The following is an 18,680-nucleotide window of genomic DNA, read 5'->3' on the forward strand; positions in this document are numbered from 1 at the left end:
TAGAGCTGTAGCAGCAAGGGTAAGCGACTTGAGGCAGCATGAAGTAGTTGTCGTGCGTCCCACACACGGCAAAATTCGTGCCCTGTCCTCCCTCTGCATGGGACAGGACAGGACCACGCCGTTCCCATCCACCCGGGTGCACCGACCCGAAGCGAGGCGTGCTCCAAAAGGCAGCCTGCCTGCCGCTCGGGGTCAAACCACGGCGGAGATGGGCAGCCCTCGGGGCTTTGTCTCCCCGTCCCCGAGGTGCCACATCCCTCTCCAGCTCCCAAATCTCCCCCCCGGCCCTGGCCCCGCTGCGGTCGGCGCTGAGCTGTGCCGGAAGGCACAGGGCTTCCTGCCGCCCCGCGCTTTCGAAGACACGAGCTCGCCGCGGCCCCGCTCGCTGCAGGCGGCGTCGGACCCGGAGCCTGCACGGCACAGGGACACGGCGAGGGATGTGAAGCAGAGGGAGCTCAGAGCTGTGAAAGGAACGAAGAAACACGGGGGTTTCAGCTCGATAGTCTTTTAATTATTATGATTGTTGTTGTTTTTAAGCAATCTGCCTGATGGGTCACGTTCCTCTGCTCTGCTGAAGGCTCCCAGGACTGAGGTTTGGGCCGCTGCTGACGCACCTCCCAGATCAAGCAGCAGAGGAGGTGCCCGAAGCACGGTGCCAGGAGCCAGGCTATCTGGCCACAAAGCAGCACCAGCACCGCTTCGCTCCTTCTGCTGCTTTTGCAGGGAGGAAAAACTCCCGATCCAGCCTTTTTTCGCCCCGAGGCTGCTGGCACATACCTTGCCATGGGTGGGGACAGCGGTGGCTGCGCCATGGGTGGAAGCAGCGTTGCTTCAGCCCTCCGCCTCCAAAGGGGAACTGAACTGTTTCTGATGTCTGCCCCGGAGCAGAGGCGGTTTGGCAGCCTTTAGCCCTCCCTGCAACGCTATCACGACCTGCCTCCCCCCAGAAGCACCAGCAGTTGCAGAGGATCACGCAGTGGTGAAATTCCAGCTGTTCCTGCAGCCCAGAGGACACAGCCCGGGCACGGTGTCCTTCCCTGTGCATTATTCAGGCAGCCGCCCTGAAGCCTTCCGTCATCCCCTCGGGCTGTGCTCAGACACACCTTTTCACTGCTGCTTTACGCATTTGCAGGACAAAGAAGTAACTCTCTGTGTTCAAGGCTCTCCCGTTTCTTTGCAAGCCACAATTTAAGCCTCTGGGTGAGCCCCAGCGGCAACACTGTCTCCTTATCAGCTTCTTTCTCCCCCTGCAAATCCACAACTGGTGGGTGCTGTGATCACAAGCCCCAGATCTGCGTGCTACCAGCACAAACTGGGTCTAAAAAGGGCAAATTAGGTTATCCCATTTCTGCTGACTTACCAGCATTCATGCTGTGTAGCATATTCTTTATTACATATTCTTTACAGGGGGAGAATGCCTGGAGCAGCAAACCAGCTCCCTAACAGCTGAACGTTTGTACCAAGGACGTGGTGTTTTGACACCGTGTGAGGAACACCGGGGGGTGGCTGCGTTGCCAAACCACAGAGGAGCAGGGAGGATAAGCAACGCTAACTCTGTGACATCCCCACGGCAGAGCCAGAGGACAGCCCGCAGTGTCCAGCGTCAGCTGCAAGCACCAGAACACGCTGCTCTGTGAGGAGGAGGCAGAGACCTCATGGAAATCAAGAAGCTCCAAGCAAAAACCTGCAACGTGTTGGCGGCTTTCGCCATCCCCACATGAGCAAACTGCCCCAGACAGCACCCGTGCGGTCTGGCACAACCCCTGGGAGGCAAAAGCTGGGACCTGTGGCACTGCCACGGCCCTTCTCACGAGCCAGCAGCTCTGCTCACACCAGGCTCCTTCTGCCTTTGTTCCTAGAAGCTCGGACGCCCCGGCTCCTGGTCAGTGGACGAGACAAAACGGGAAAGTTCAGCGGTTTTTATTTGTGGGGAATAGATAAGGAGGGCAAACAGACCCCGATAACCCCTTCCCTCGTGCGCAGCAGTTTGAAGGTTGCCCCCCCAGGCAGGATGCACATTCTGTACCGAAGGCCTTAAATTTGGCTGGGCCTAGTTAAAAATAAACTCTGGCTCAGCAGTACCGAGCCGCTGCGACGTGTTCACCGGCGCCGTTCCCCCCAGGGGCAGGACCACGTTTCCGAGGAAAGGCTGCACTGGGGGAGCCCTGGCTGCTCGGGTCTGCGGGGTCACAGGATTTCCCAATTTCCCCACGCCAGCCTGTTAATGTTCAAGCCAGGGAGCGCTGTCAGAGGTAAGGCGTGACTCCCCTCCCTTGGGAAACACTTCCTGCCTGCAGCACGCAGGGGGGCAGGTGCCAGGCTGGCTCGCCCTCTGATTTCTGCATCCCGAGCTGGTCGGCAGACACAAAAGGGCAAAGGCTGATTTGAGGACTAGGGAGCTCCTCTCCATCATTTTTTTTTCCCCGTCTGTGATAAAAAACAGCACATGTAGGCAACCATGTTAGGCACGGACACCCCCAAAGCAGCTACAAGAGGCAATTCCTCGGGGGCAGAATGAAAAGCTCCCTGGTATTAAGCTCCCGGAGGGGGAATGCTTTTTGGACAGTGACTCCTGCTGGAAAGGTGAAGGCAGCACAGCCACAGACCACACTGGAGAGCGGGCACGTCCCCATACCCAGCTTCCCACCACCAGGCCTGGCACATCGCCCCCCTCCTCTCCAGCTGTCCCAGGGACACACGGGCAGCTCCTTCTGAGCCTCCTCAGAAAGGATCACACGAGAAACACGAGGCCGCGGGGCCTGGGGGAACGTTACTCCCTCGCTGCGAGATACCACAAGTTTTCCCACACGAAAGCAGCGTGAGCTCGGCCTTGGTTTCTCAAAGTCTGCAGCGAGGCACCAGACGTCGGTTTGGCACCAGCTGGGAGCCAACTGCTGCGCCCCTTCGGTTGGGGAGCCCGCTGCAGGGCCGCGCGCCATCTCGGCTGGGTTTCCTGTTGGCTTTATCTTCAGGTCCCCAGGAAGGCAATCGACAGGGCGAGCAGTCAGCTCTGCACCGGCAGGTCCCGCTCCGCGACGACCCTCCGCACGCTCTCGGCGATGGTCCACACCTCTGCCATGGCACCGCGACCTGCAGGGCAGGGCCAGACACACACAGGGTGAAGCCCACGGACAGAGCACGAGGACACACTGCCCCCGCCCCACCTCTGCTCCCCTCCGCACTCGGCAGCCCTGAGGCAACGCAGAGCACACCTCGAGGCCGGGGCAAAGCTTGCTCGGTAGCCCCGTGTGTTTCCTCATGACTCACCCCACAGAAAGCAGCTGTGGGGGCTGCAGGATGGGCTGGGGCCTGCCGGCTGGGCAGGGGTTTTGCGGCAGGGAGGAATGCCATCGGGGAGGAGCCGTCAGGCTGACTGCGCCTGGCTCCTACCTCACAAGTCTAAGCAGGAGCATGAGCTCCTCAGACAGTGAATGGAGGGAGGCAGGAAACCTCAAAAGGCAATTCATGTGACCTTAATGAGTACCTCATGTTCTGAATCATCTCCAAGGACAACTGCGCCTAACCCTCGCGCGGGGAGCTGCTCTCTCCGCTCACACTACCCCAGGAGTAAGCGTGCAAAAAGAGACCAAAAAAAGCACGTGGGTAACAGAACACCCTGCCTCCCCTCCCTCCTCCAGTGCAAACGCTGTGTGTGCTCGGTATTGTTTTGAAATGGTCTGTGACTATTTAAAAAAAGCTTGATTTCATACCATTCCTGTGACTCCACAGTTCGCCCCACATTACAGAGAGCTGCCCTGGATCTGCACTAGCTTGATTCTTGGGAGTAATTCTTGGAGAAGAGCGAGCGCTGAACAGAACAAAATGTAAAAGCTTTTCCTTTTGGGCTGGTTAGCTGCCAGATGAACATCTAATCTACACTGCGCTGTTGCTTCCTTCTGAAAGACTTTTTTTTTTTAAAGCTTAGAATGAAAGCTTTAATGCCAGAGATCCCTAAATCATCTCATCCAACCTCATGCGCTCGCAGAGCTCAGTCTGTTCACTCCTGTCATTTGCTTGAGGCAAGCGCAGGGATACCTCCCCACCAGCACGTGTCTCCATTCAAAAGATGGGAGTTTCTGTTGGTCCTTTGTTCTGCTGGCTAATTGCTCTAATTATTTATAACATGAGCTTTATTTGCTATTAGAAATTAGTTCGGGGAGGTTTTATTCCCCTTTTTTTTTTTTTTCTGGTCCATTTACACAGTGGGGTTAGTGAGTGTACAGATGAGCAGCGCCCAACAGCAGGCTCCAAAGGACAGTAACAACTTGAGGAAAGATGGAGGGGAAGGGGAAAGGCCGTTCAGAACGGCAGAGAGAAGCGCTCTCTGTGGGCAGATCACAGCCTGACTCTAACTTCACCCTCAGTTTTCCAGTAGGGGCCTTGTCTGGGACAGAAGGCGTAACTGGATAGAACTGTGAAGGCTGGGGGTGAAGAGCAATACTTCTGGAAGGGCAAGAAAACTGAGTTTCCCTAAGAAACACTCAGTAAGATCCAATCTCCACTCCCCCTTTTCCAGACCTCTAAATCCCAGGAGGCCTGAAGCACCCTACGGACAAGATGCAGGCAGATTTGGGTGCTTCGCGCCTCTTAATCTCGAGAGGAGCTGTGTCTGACAAGCCCTGCTAAACAAAAGACATTCCCTGACTGCCGCCTCACGGCTTGGCAGAGCTACACCCTTCAAGGCCCGCCTTTGTCCTCCATGACCCACTTCCTCCACGTCTTTGGCAATTCACAGCTGGATCTTTAGGTTTAGCTGAGAAAAAATCTTGCTAAACTGCCTGTCTTACAGCACAGATCGTGCCTACAGGTAAAATTCTTCCAGCGTGCCAAGCTCTAGAAACCCGGCCAAGGATGATGAAGATATTAGCAGATTGGAAGTGTTTTGCAACAGTAAATTGCTGCAGGCCCACAGGCTGCAAAGCTTTCCTCCTTATATCACAGCACACAGCCATCATCAAGGCCAACAGCCAGCAGGTTGCATTTAGCTACCCAGTTAAGGGAGCATTTTAATTGTCAACTCGATTTCATTTGTTATTTTAACTCGTTTTTAGCCAGGCCTTACACCCAAAGCCACTCACTCACCAAGAAGTATCAGGTAGAGGTTGTAATACAGAAACTTGGTGGCAGCCAGGGTCTGGCCCACTTCAGGTGAGACCAGTCACACGAGCGGAGGAAGGCGAACCTCTCACCAGCAAGTCAAACCACAATGTCAACAGACAAAACTGGTGCAAACTGAATCTCTTTTCTTCTGCACCAGATGTGAGCTCTGCTGCCTGCTGTTTGGGTGAAAGCTGGGCAAACCCCTTTGTGGATAAAACCCACAAGACAGAAATTAGCTTGGAAGAAGAGGCTGTAGGGTAAAAGGCCTGAAAAAAGAAGGGGGAGAAAAAAAGTCAGCGGTGGAGACAACTTTGGGTCTTCAGAGAGCTGGAGTGCATTGCTGCTTCACCATAGTTTTCTTACACATTGCCAGGAAAACCCTGGCATGTGCCAACAGGAAAATCTTGCTGCAAATTGACTCAGAAGCACAAGCAGAGCAGAGTCAGATGTGGCTCCTGCTGCCCCAACTGACCTTACCACCCCTCTCCCATGAGCTCCTTCAGGAGTTTGTTCTCACAGCAGCCAGGTTTGCACGGAACGTGAAGCAGCTCCCAAACACCTTCTGGTGTGGTGAGGTAACTCCTGCTCAACGCTGCTCTGCTCTGCCACTCCGAGCTACAAACCGCAGCAGTTCACGTGCTGCTTCTCATGTGGCTCGCACATCCCTGCCGCAGGGGTGGCAGCCCCAGGAAAGGAACAGGGCAGAGCAGCAGAAGGTGGAAACCGCGTTTGCCGTCCAGCTCTAATCCATGCGGGTCCCCTCACACGGCCCTTCTGCACCCCACAGCCCCACCTGTGGAAGGGGGACGCCTCTTTCTGCTTCAGGTGCGTGGCCCCACACAAAAAGCACGTTACCCGTTGGGGAGCAAACATCCGAGTGCCACGGGGACAGAGGTCCCACACAAGTGCTAACAGAGATGAAGGCAAAGCTCCGAGGGACCAAGAGGCTGTGGCAGATGGCCTTTCCACTTCTGCCAAAACGTCTGCGTGGAATGACCTCTTCTGGGCGTTTTCCCTTAACATGATTACAAGTACGCAAGAAATTTGATGTAATCAGGTCTAAAACCCCAGCGGAAACATCACTGTCCAAGACAGTTTAGCTGATGCCTGAGTTACTTGACTACGCTTACCTAACTGTAAATATTTCTTAGTCTTCAGCTCAAGAAAGCTTTCTCTAGAAGCATTGCACCTAACGACTCACACACTAAGAAAGCCAGCCCTAGAATTTAACCGTTAAGAAGATTTTAATATCCTGTCTTCACTGCAGGCTGCCTTTTGAGGCATCCAACAGAGTGGTTAGGATCTTGGTATAATTGGGATTGTAAAATGAAAGGATGAGTGCGTTGCTGTGCAGGCACATTTGCTATTACAGCTGGAACTGGGTGACATTTCACAATTTTTCCAAAAGAAATCTCAATGAAAGAAGAGAATCCATTCATCCAAGTTGCTTGTAAAAAAAAAAAAAAAAAAAAAAAAAAAGCTTCTCAAAACCTCCCAGAAGTCAGAACATCTTCATTTAAACCAGTCTGTAAAACACAGGCGAGACCATTTTACTTGGCAGCGTAAGTTAAGACTCGAAACAGAGTGTGACAACGTTTCCTACCCCCTTCTTTCACTTCACACAAGCCCAATGTCAAAACCCCAAACCAAAACAAGATTGGAAAGCTGATCTAGCTGAAAAGTAACCCAGGCAACAAACAACAACACATGGTAAATGCACGTCCAGCTACACCCTCAGCCACATCTGCAAAGCGCTTATCCTCAGTGGCTGCTCTGAGGGATAAGATATTATCCCCCTGGCAGAGACGAGGAACCGTGGGCTGTTCTCATCATGTCTCAGTCTCAGCAGAGGGCAAGGCTGGGACACCCCAATCCCAGGCTGATAGTGCTCACCACAGAGCCTTCCTGCTGTCTGATCTGCTCTCTCCGAGGATGGGCTTTTCTTTTAAATGTCTATCTAAGAGCTCGTCTGAAAGCCTGGCTTGGGTGGTCTCATGAGACTGCTGGAAGATTAATCAAGAATAGTAGGTGCCAGCTAGCACAGGGCAATGTTTTGCCTTGTTCATACAAACCTTGGCAACGAGCACCTGCTCTCTGCAGTCCAACACCTTGCAGGTCACAGGGCGAAAGAACGGGGCACCTCTGCTCAGGATATTAGGGGCACTCGGGCAGCAAAACAGTCAGATGACACACAACAGAACTGACCTTCGTCTCCACACACGAGTTTCTTCACCACACAGGGGATCTCCGTGTAGCCAAAGGCCTTCAGCTGCTCCACCTGCTGAGCCGTGATGGGATGTTCCCACATGGCTGTGTTCATAGCTGGGCAGAAGAGCAGAGGTTTGCGCAGGTCCCAGGCACGGATGACACAAGTCTGCAAAAGAAGCCAAGAGGTTGGGCTCGGAGTTGTTTTCTTCCCTCATTCTGTCTCACCTCTTTGCTGCACAGAAGCGCTTTCCCAGCCCGGCTATCACGAGAGGGCCAAACGCATCCATCTGTCAGCGCAGCTGGACTAACCCGTGAGCAGGTCCACGGGGCTGCTACTAATTTGTGTTACATTCCAGCAGAGCTCCCCTCTGACAGGCGAGGAGGACAAGGGAGGCTACAAAGAGAAGAGATTCCATCCTACGCCGGATCAGAGCCAAGCAAGACATCCCAGTCGCTGGAGCAAACCACGCTGGAACGTGATGCATGCAGCCAGCCCTTGTGGGAGACCAAGAGAAGCTGAGGGGTGGCCACAGATCGTATCAGCTACAGAGAAATCCCCAGGCAACGCTTCAGATAAGCCAGCTGTGGAGCTGAACAGAAAGAGCTGGCAAGTCAATCTTCTCAAGCAGCACGCCAACTGGATCCCCAACGGCTGACAAGGGAAGCGCTGCCGCTTCCAGCATTCACAAGGAGGATTACACGAAGCTATCTGCGCTGCTGCAGAAGATGCTGGTAGATTACAAACCACCCAGCAGCTCCTGCGTGCTGCAGAGGCTCACATCTGAGGCCGCAATAACATACAGCTTCCAGATAAGCTCCTATCACCTCATCTCCTTCGAAAGATAAGCAGTGGTTGCTCTTAAACAGTGCAGTGCCCTTCAGTGTCCCTAGCCCTGCCAGCTCAGGGATGCAGAGGGAGCCTCCCAGGCAGCTCACACTGCTGCAGGGGCTCTGCTGGGTTCACAGCACTTCGGAGCAGGCTGCCCATCCTTTTTCATGCCCTGTGATCTGAACCCTTTGTGGCACAGGGGAAGTCTGCCAGAATCTGTTCTAACTTGCTAACCAACGCCTCTAGCACTTGCTTGTCTTTACCGGAGCCACCTCTTCCCTTCCCAAAACCATCCAGGACTGGCAGAGGTTCGTGAAGCCGTGTCCCTAACACCCTTCCTGAGCTCTTCCTCTGTTGGCTGCGGTACAAAGGGGGCTCAGCAGGACAAGATGTTGCTTGTCCCTCTTTCAGCTCTTTCTGGCTTCCCCGGATCTCCAGATGCTGCAAGGGCTGTAGCTCTGGGTGTACTGTGCTCATTTGTAGGCACTCTTTCTTACCTAGACAGCTAAGCTAGTCACATACTGCTCCCCAGCCAGAGCTGATGTGCAGCCCTCCATTCTTAAATCTATGGATTTAGGAACAAGGTACCTAAGGGGTGATGCAGCATTTGCACTTCTGCAGCTTCCTGGCAGATCTTCCAGGTGCTTTATACATATAACCTTTCCTGATGATGGCTCAACACAAGGCACTGAAGCTACACAAAAGTTCCTGCTCACTGAACTGAGAAGCATGCTCTCTTTTAATACAGTTTCTGATCAGTCTTTGAGCCAGAGCACCTTTAGTTCCAGAAAAACAAGCCTGAACAAGCAAAAAATGAAATAAAATACCATAGCTGAAACTGGAAGGTACATAAGTGTGCACATGTTTGTATTTCTGTGCTATGCAGTTAGGTGAGGGAGGAGGTGAAGTAGCAGGAAGTAAACAGTTTTATCTGATCTCACAGGTGTCTTTCCAGCTTACATCTAAAAAATGCAGAGAGGAACTCAAGAGTCAGAGAGAGAGAGAGAGAGAGAGAGAGACCGTGATAGAGAGAAAACATGATAGAGAGAGGGTGGAGGTAGAAGGAGAGAAGGATCATCCACTAGAAAAAGCAGGACAGGCACAAAAGAGGGACTGGGAAATAATGGAAGACACCGAGATAGCCCAGGAATGGAAAGGAATACAGGTCAGGGAAGGAAATAACAAGTGTTTGAAAAGGATCGGGGGAAGCACGTTGGCAGAAGAGAGACAAGCATACGAACTGGCAGCAGAACATGCAAATCTTGACGCTGCTGAAGCACAAGAGTTTCCATGAAAGAAAGGTCAGACAGACCAGCGCTGGGAGGGGAGGGAACTGAGGGGCTGCTCTCGGGCAGAGCTGCAGCTACTCACCAGCAGGTTGTCACAGATCCCGGTGGCGAGCTTTGCCAGGGTGTTGGCATCAAGAGGGGCCACCAGCATGAGGTCGGCCCACCGTCTGAGCTCGATGTGCAGGACGGGGTCCGAGCGGCCCTTCCACAGCTGGGGAGGAGACAAGATGCAGTTACTGAACCCTCAAAACAAACAGTGGGCACTGCACCGAGCCCACGGCAGTGGCTGCAGCCTCAGCTTCGCTATCCTCACGTCCAGCAACATCTGACTGCATGGGGGGACTGGGGACTGCAGCCACAGCGCTCCCGTTTCTGACTTCCCACCTCCTCCAGCGAAGGCTGCAGGGCAGCGGCGTTTGGGAAGCACAGCTAATGGGCAGTTTCCCCACGCAGCCAGCAATTTATGCATCCAACAACCTGGCCAGCTCCCAGCAAAAAGCTTTCTCCATCCACATCCCCCAGCTTTGCAGATACCCAGCATAAAAGCTCCCTCAAGATGTAGTGCGTCTGAGAAGCCCGCTGCATCCTATCAGCCAACCAAACCCAGACAGGACCCAACCAGGGGGAATCTCTGCTGGGGAAGCTGCGTGCTGTAGATGCCTCACCCCTTTTTACTGTCTTCTAGGCACTCTGAAGCCATCCACTGGCTTTTAAAGAGGTTCAGACCCCTAACTGACCCCCTTCCCAGTTAGGAAACACACTCAGAGCAAAGTAAAGCCACACAACTGAGCGGGGAGCAGCCTCTAGGAGGGATTAGGTTTGGCCAGCCAGGCACTGCCACCCTCGTGGCTCCCCACAGGCACTTCTATCCTCAGTTAAGCCCAGGGGGGTCCCTGCTCTGTTTAAGAGCACATACAACTGGGACAGCATCAAGAGAAGCAGCAAGCAGCACCGGGTGCTTCATCCCCAGAGAGCGCACAGCCCCACCAGGTGTGTCAGGGCCATGACCTATTCCTTCTCTGAGTCACTGGAAACCACAACAAAAAGGCAGCATCCGGAAAGTTGGTGCTCCCTGACACCTTTCCCAGCTCTTCCACTCACTTTTATTTTTTCTACAAGTGCTGCAGGTTGTAGTTTTATTTTCAGAATAGAGCATCTCCCAGACATGCTGAGCAGGCTTATTTGCTACCCTGGTGTCAGCAGGGCATGCTATAAAGGCTCCAGGTCTCCTTTCCAGTGTGCCAAAGGCCCACGGAGCCTGACTTGCACCTCCACGGCCACACAGGGCTCCTCCTGAACAGCTTTGCCTGGAGCTGCAGCATCCTGGCACCCAACAGACCTCTGCTGATCTTCTAGACCAGCCGGAGAGCTTCCTGGCCATTGCTCCCCTCCACATGAAAGCAACGCTTGCGTGCGAGTGCATCTGCAAGAGAACTGCTAAAGGGGAGATCAGCTCGCGCTCACATCAGTGCTGCAAAGCTGAGAGAAAACATACAGAAAAACAAATGTCGACGTTTATACATCTCTCCATCCCAGAATCTCTCAAAGCACATCAATAAAACCATGTTCAAGAGAAGATAATTCTATGGAGAAGAGACAAAAAGATGCCACTGGCCACTGTTATTAGTGGATCCTGCAGGGCATGCTCATCCATAACAGGTTTGAGGGGAAAAAAATTGTGAAAAAGGTCAAGTTGACAGCATGTTGCTAAAATTTGAGGGACGATGGACTGATCCCTTCCACGTACACACATCAACATGGATGCCTTTTGAGCTACACACACTGCTGCCAGCAAGAGAACATCTCTTACAGCCAGCTGCCCACCACAGGGGCAAGAGGAGGACACTGCAGCAGGCCCTGCTGGCATGAAACTCCCCAAGAGAGGCGGCCCCGCAGGCGGCTCAGACGCAGCACACGCCAGCTTTGGGGCTCTCCCGAGGCACAGGCAGATCTGGAGGACGCAGAGCAAGAAGCTGCAGCACGCAGGCAGCGGTGGCTGAGGTTACCCAGCCGGACAGCGAGCTGAGCTCTGAAGCAGCCTGGGTAGTTTTGTGATTGTCAGTGGTGCTGGCAGATTTAGCATAGGCAGCGAGAAGGAGAATTCAGCTGCTGCCTTCCTGACGAGTATGAGTCATGGCAAGCAGCTGACACCCTCACCACCACTTTGCAGTGGCTTTCTTGACATTTCCTGATGCTCCTCGCAGCGCTGCAGAGAGCTGCTAAGCCCAGGGTGGTGAGAGACCACTTCTACCCACAGTGCCTGCTGCAAGCCTGCTAGGGCGGTACCAAACCCTCTGATGCAGCCACGGCCGCCTCGCTCACCTCTCCGAAAGCCCTGCCCCAGAGCATGCAGCGCGCCAACAAAGAGGTGAGCCTCGGCCAAGAATGTAAGGAATGTGGTCCCTCATGAAGAGAGGCTTCGATTTGCTGTTCAGCACTTGAACAACGGAGTGAAACCTCTGCGAGCCCTGCCTGCTGCTGAAGCAGGACCCGTTGGTCAAAGCAGGAAGCAGAAGGCCCAAGTGCATGATGAAACAACTCGAATCACAAGACACGAGGCTGGAAGGGCCAGGAGAGGAGCCCTTGCCCTCTCCAGAGGTAGCACTACTCACCTGCCATTCGTCTTCATCGCTATAGAGGGGGACAGGAATCTCCCGGGGGTTGTAGAAGTGCTTTGCCCTCTCAGTCGTGACCACCTTCACCTCCACCTAGGCAGAAAGCAAAAAGACAGACCAACAGTTACGCCCTGAGGCCAATCCTGCACAGGAGGGCTCGAGCAGCAAAGATTGAGAAAGATTTGTGGGTCCGCAGAGGACGTTCCCCTGCTGCGTGCACGTGCTTTAACCGCACCTACCCCGAGCCGAAAGGTCAGGCTGCTGGAGGTGCTGACGGGGGCCGAAGCCTCGTTTCATCGCCACCCAGCAGGTGATTAGTCACCGCCTGCCAAACTCGTTCACACGGCCAGTTCACGGCCGGGACAGCAGCAAGCGCGGAACCGAGAGGCAGAACTTCAAAGGGACGGCACGGAGCAGCAAAGCGCAGCGCCACAAAGGTGCCCTTTAATCAGGAAACGCCCGCCGAAGGGAGCAGCAGAGCATCCTGCCTCGGTGGATTCCCTCAGCCACCGCAGAACGGGGTGGCGTGCCCGCACGGCCCTGCGGGATCGCTCTTCCCACACTCGGAGCCAAGAGGAAGCACGGTGCTGAGCTGCCATGAGTCCTGGCAGCTGGGACCCGGCAGCACCAGGGCAGAGCAAGCCCATCCCTGTGGAACAAGGCTCCACAAGAAGCAGCGGCTCAAAGCTCCTCTTGTTTCCCGGGGCGTTTGTGAAGCAGCAGGATGTCGGCTCACCTGTGCCCACCGTGCCTGTTACGAAAGTGATGAAGTCCTGTCTGCCAGGCAGAGCCTTTGCCTTGGAAGAACAAGCATGATTTCTTGGTCTTTGTTACATTTTTCCCTTCAATTCCTCTCTCTGCCTCAATTTCTTCCACCCCTGCCCCTCTCTCTCGACAAGGGAGGCACCACCAAAGGCGGGGAGGTAGCTACAGACTACCAGGCACTATTTCTACAACCACGTTAACCCCCCTTGCTCCAGCCAAGGCAGCAAGCTGGGGCAGTGCCTTGCAGCTGCTGCGCCAATCAAGGAAAGATGCTGGAAACAGTAAAAGCTCTGCGCAGGTACGGTCACAGCACAGGGCTCCTGCAGCTCGCACAAGGAAAAGGAGACTGCATAAAGTGCTTGGGGGTTCTCTCCCAGCTCTTAGCCAAACCTGCCTGCCTTATGGGAAGCCAGCCGAGCCTTCAGGTCCATGGCATGCACTGGGGAAGTCCCAGCATGTCCCTTGGCTGTCTGACACACACAGTTAGGAGGTGCCAAGGTGCCTATGACAGGAGATCCTTTTATTTCCTCCTGCAGGAATCTTAGCAGGTGGAAAAAGTGGAATTTGCCCCAGTTTCTGCACGTCCCACGACCAATTCTGTGCCTCTGACAGGTGCCACAAGTGGCTGCTGATGCACCTCACACCACCGATAACCATAAGGAAATAATTCTTTTCCTCGTTATCACCCCGTTCTGACTGTGGTCTGCACCTCGAGACAGCTCATGGCACCACCCACGCCGTGGTTCAGTTACACCAGCAGCTCCCAGCTCCTGTGAGGTGCCTGCTCCTTTTTGGGCAGTCCTAGCTCAGAACCACAGCTGCATTTCTGGGGCTTTCGAGTGTGAAGATCACGTTCACAGCAATCAACCACGTCACATCTGTATTAGCCTCACCTTGCAGAAAGCTGTTTGGAGCCAAGCAGCGATGCCACCGAAGGTGCTAACGCTGCTTTCTGCCATCCCCTGGCCCTCGAGGAGGTGTTAACCTCGCAGGCTGCAAGATACTATTTATTTGGTGATTTTAAAGAGTTTAAAGGGGTTTGTCTGCACTCTGAAATGATACCAGTAGGCTGCATCTGTGCTAAAAGTTCTCACCAGCAACATTTGTTAGTGCTATTCCTATTTACAGAGAGCCATAGCAATACAAGGATTTGTATCTACCCCATGACATATTTTGTACCTTGCTGCTTCAGTTGTGCCAGTATCCAAAATGTTCTAATCTAGACCAGAAACACCTGGTCAAAAGACTAACGGATGCAAAAAAAAATCCACTTTACTTTTCTTAATTTTTTTAAAGACAGTTTCATAACCATCTCTGGTCTTAAAATAAATAAATAAATAAAAACCTACTTCTTCAAAGCTGAAGCCCAGGACCAGGAAATGGCTGGCTATCAAGAACTGCGTCCAACCCACTACAAGGCAGAGCACAGCAGGGGGCTGTTCGAGGACTCTGCGTGGTGGTAACTCCACCACTCCCCCAGGAAAGCTGCTCTAGCAGTTTAATTATCCTCTCTGATCGAGGTTTTCAGCTGGGGTGGGCTCCTGGATCCCTCGTTCTCTGCAAGTGTTTCAAGTCCCTCCAGCTATGTTGGAAAGAGATCAGTGCTCTCAAGATTGTTTTAGCCTACATAGTTTTTCCTTCTATTTACCTGGCACACCCTCTGTTTGACTGTGGATATCCCTCTGCTTAAGCTCTAAATCTCTCTGGCCCCACTCACAAACTTGCGCAACGTGCTTCAAACCTCCAAGGCCAGATGACATCCAGAAGCTTCAGTAACAATAGCTGTCACCCGAAAGAAGTTTGCTTTCTCCTTTCTTATTAACTAACTGATATCCCATCGATGTGATTCTTTGGCTTTGTTTTCCTGCCAGGCCACCACCCAGATTACTAGGGATCAGGCTGAGACAACGTGTGTGAGTCCAGCACAGCCACAAGTTCCCCAGGCATCCTGACAACGTGCCACGTGCTATCTCCTCACAAAAAAAATAAAAAAATAAAAAAGAGGCAAGGGTAAAAAGCTGTAAAGCATAAGCTGGTGCCCTACGGATTCCCTAGATCTTCAGAGAGCTTAAAAGACAGTAAGACGTAGCCGTGTCAATTATCACCCTCAAGGACACGTTAAAGCTTAATGGGTGCAAAATTGTGCCACCAAGTTGTTGGCTGAGAATCATTTTAGCAGAAACAACAATTTTAAACTGCTCCCATTTCAAACTTCTGGCTGCATCTCTGCTGGTACCAAAGCCTTCCTCCGCCTCTGCCCTGCTTCCCAAAGTTCTGCTCTGTCAGTTAATGCAGCAGGCCTTAAACCTGACGGAGAAATTACGCTGACTTCACCCACCAGGCTTTAGATCAGGCAGCAAAATCACATCAAAACTGAGTAAACAAATAAATTTAACTAACAAAACTGTTATGAGAAGCTCCTGGACAGGCTGAATACTCATTCATCTTTTATTTTTTTTATGCAACACAGCCTAAAACCAGCGGCCACAAGGCCTGCAACAGATGTCACAGAGCACAGAATTTAGGACCAGCCATCTGTGGCTGTTAATTATGCATCAAAAGCCAACAGAGAAGCAATGCCCTCGATTCCTACAACACACCATTTGCATTCTTCCTGCCACCTCCAAAGGGTGTCCCCAGCACCAGTAGCAAGGGAAAAGAGACCACAGCGAAGTGGATCCAAGGCAAGAGGACCAGAGGACGCGTGCCCTGCATCCCTTGCTAAGAGGACGACGGCTGGAGCTGGGTCTGGGCTGGTCACCCACTTCCTCAGCACCATTTGGCTTCACCCCCCTGCTCCAAGCTAGGACCTTTGGCCTCAGTAATTATTTCAGGTCAAAATCATTTCGAAAGGACATTCAGCAGGTACTGTAACCAAGAGCCGTGGATATTTAAGTGCGCACTCTTGCTCCTGCTTCTCTTTCATTCTGCTGCTCCAAAACAGACGCTTCGCTTCTTAAAAGCTCCAGGCTTCTACAGTTTCCCCTACCTTCACTCTAAAGCAAAAGTTACCACACTTCCTTCCCTGACTCTAGTCACTAGTGGCCTCTGCTGGACACCTCTCTTACTCCTGACAACAAACTCGACTTAAAAAATAAATAAAAATGCTCAGACACACGTACTGGCTCGGATCTCCTGTTTCTACTAGATCTGGTTGCCCTTTGCTGATCAGACGGCAGCGTCCCTCTTTGTAAAACCCACGTCTCAGCTACCAAAAATTGCAGGGTCCTAATTAAAAATGTTAACCTCCAAAAAGCATCCACCTGTGTCTGCAGCCAGGGCTGCCCAGGGAAGTATCTAGGAATAGTTGCTGCCCTTTAAACCTAATTTCAAGCTAAAGCTTAAGTATAGAGAAGTAAGAAGTGATATTAAAAGAAATACTGATTTTTAAAAGCAGGAGGAACCTGTCCCAAGTTTCAGACTAAAGGGCTCAAGGCCAGATGGAACTCTTCACTTCAGCAGAAGCCATCCAGTCTCTCCTGGAAACCAAAAAACCAGGATAGCACCAGCTCTACCGATAAGATTTACTCACCCCAGGGATTTTCAGCAATTCAGAGATGAGGAGAGGCAGCTTCAGGGCAGCCACACTGCCAGTCACACCCACCAGGACACGGAATTTTTTCTCTGGCACAGACGAACCCGTTTCTGCAGCTGCCTTTGGTTCTAGAGGTGAGAAGGGCTCCATGGTCCAGTCAAACTCTAGGAGCACAGAAACATAAAAGAATTTTAGCACTGAGACCTGCACAGCAGGTACTCCTGAAGTACTCCCAAAGACACAGGTCTAAGCGTGGGCTATGCAGGACCCAGAGCAACTCGGTCTGATGCTGAGCATTCAGGCCCTGATCCACAAAGCTTTTACGTACTGGCACCCCTTTAAGCACAGGAGTAGCCGGACTCCTCCCATTTTCCTTACGTACAGGTTCTCTGGGATAACAGTAAACAGAATGCCAGAAATTACACAAGCTCAACTGCTGTTGGTAAAGCCAACAGCCCCCAGAACAGAAATATGCCCTCGTGTGGTGGACACGGTACAGATTGCAGGCAAGACATGCAGCCCAGCTGAGTTGTGCTCCCTTCACGCTCTGTGGAGAAGAATAAACGCAGGGAGACATTTCAGAAAGTAAAAATTCGGGGGGGGGGGGGGGGGGGGGAGGGGGCTCAGGCAAGCATTAGAGCTGTACTACCCATCATATTAATGCATATTTACAGTAGCACTAGGAATTACTCTGTGTAGATCGGGCAAAAAAAGACCCAAACTGTGAATAAAACATAAACCAAACCAGCCACCACGTGCAAACGCTGTAGGAATGCGAAAGCCAGAACCGCTCACTCATCCACCACTGCCAGCCAAGGCTACCTACAGGCCTAGAGGTTGTTTTTGAAGGCATGTGTGGCAAGCAGAGATGATTCAGGATGCTCTTCTGCCATCTCTGAGTGTTCTGCCACGCTGATAAGTCACTAACGATAAAATCACTCACAAGTATTCTGTCAAAGAAAAGCATTCTTCTACAGAATCCATATGAATGTCTCTAATAAGTCTTGAAACTAAGAGCGAACTCTCTTACATAAAACATCTGAAAACTGTACGTTAGTGAAGGCATCACAGCGGGATTCAGTCAAACTAACCTCATTACTCAGAGGAAGTTACCTGGAAGCATTTTGGGTAAAAGAGAGGAAGGAAAAAATCTTAACACCAGCTTTATTTTACGCACCAGCTTGGATGTTGGAGTGAGGCAGCTGGGTTCCCTGGAGAGAATTTACCTCTTGGTCATTCCCAGAGCTCACTCAGATCCAAGTTTAGTTTAGGATCCTTCACAGGGCGATTCAGATCACGCTTGGGCAACAGCTACACAGGAGCCTGAGCCACCGAGAGGCACAAGCACCAGGATCCTCGCTAATTGCCTCAGCCTCTCAGCTGAGGCACAAAGGGAGCTGCACATCCTTTCTCCACAGTCCACTGGGAATTCATACGTTGTGCTTGGGCCCCTGGGGTTTGTCAATATAGCTGAAAAAAAAAAAAAAAAAAAAAAAGGGCAAATAAACAAAGAGCTAGGACAGGAGCACAATTTCAGCTTGACCTTCCAGGCGCTGCCTACCACAAGAAATTACAGAACGGGACGCTCAGTGTACGTAGCAGCTAGGGTGGTCTGATACCACAGCGACACTTCATGTGCTTACCTAACAAAAATTAAAGCTATCGCAAGCTGCCCAGAGACGAAAACTCTTATTAAGTAACGATTAATTCACCGAAGCACCCCCAAGCTGAGCTGTAGGACACAGGACATGACGGCTGCTGGCGCTGGAGGCACCGCTCCCTCCTCTCCCCCTCACAGCCCGGGGGGAGCTAAGCGCGAAGGGCGCACAGAGCAGGCGGCCCCTCAGCGACGTTACCGGCTCCTTAGCTCTGAGAACCGCTCCTAACGGCTGCCGAGGCCGAAAACGGCCGGGAGGAGCCCGGCAGCCTACAGGACACAAACGGGGAGCCCGGGGAAAGAGCTCGGGGCCTGGCTGCGGCCTACCTGCGGCCCGGCCCCGCTCCCCGCCCTAGCAACGGGGGCACAACCCGGAAGAGCGCGGGGCACGCTGGGAAATGTAGTCCCGCGGCGCCGCCATGAGGCCCAGCCCGGCGCTCAGCGGGCTCCCAAAAACACAGATTTACCCCCAACAGAGCCTCAGGGCCCCGTGGGGCAACGCCGCACCCCGCTCTGGTCACCCGCACCACGCACACCCCGCTTTCTCCCAGCCCTGGGCGCTATAAGCGTGCATTATTTTCTGGTGGCAGCGCGCAGCCCAGCCCCCGGGGGGTTGTTGTGTCCCTGTCCTGCTGCAGCTGAGGGCTGGCCAGCTGCATTTCCCCACCCCAACACCCTGAGC

General features: G+C 52.8%; 1 protein-coding gene across 9 annotated transcripts; it reads right to left on the bottom strand.

The window, feature by feature from the left end:
• Nucleotides 1-1,904: 1,904 nt before the first annotated feature.
• On the bottom strand, nt 1,905-18,512 carry PPCDC (phosphopantothenoylcysteine decarboxylase). 9 transcript variants are annotated; one of them, XM_084532209.1, is made up of 7 exons: nt 18,326-18,512; nt 17,674-17,811; nt 16,339-16,505; nt 12,039-12,134; nt 9,509-9,637; nt 7,306-7,474; nt 1,905-3,090 (listed from the first exon to the last, which is right to left on the bottom strand). In XM_084532209.1, exons 2-7 carry the CDS (start codon nt 17,744-17,746, stop codon nt 3,005-3,007), a joined length of 720 nt encoding a protein of 239 aa, XP_084388335.1. In that variant the 5' UTR covers nt 17,747-17,811; nt 18,326-18,512; the 3' UTR covers nt 1,905-3,004. The 9 variants fall into 9 exon arrangements, with proteins under 9 accessions (XP_084388335.1, XP_084388338.1, XP_084388337.1 ...); XM_084532212.1 differs by having other exon boundaries at nt 17,519-17,811; nt 18,326-18,499; XM_084532211.1 differs by having other exon boundaries at nt 17,519-17,811; nt 17,985-18,499.
• Nucleotides 18,513-18,680: the final 168 nt, after the last annotated feature.

This window comes from Aythya ferina (assembly GCF_964211825.1).
Source record: "Aythya ferina genome assembly, chromosome: 11".
Taxonomy (NCBI): Eukaryota; Metazoa; Chordata; class Aves; order Anseriformes; family Anatidae; genus Aythya; species Aythya ferina.

Coding starts and splice junctions, on each gene's coding strand:
- PPCDC (XM_084532209.1), bottom strand. CDS start 17,746: ATGTGCAGCTCCCTTTGTGCCTCAGCTGAGAGGCTGAGGCAATTAGCG. Junction 16,506..17,673: donor CCTGGTGCTTGTGCCTCTCG/GTGGCTCAGGCT, acceptor CTGTGCTCCTAG/AGTTTGACTGGACCATGGAG. Junction 12,135..16,338: donor AATTGCTGAAAATCCCTGGG/GTGAGTAAATCT, acceptor CTTTCTGCCTAG/GTGGAGGTGAAGGTGGTCAC.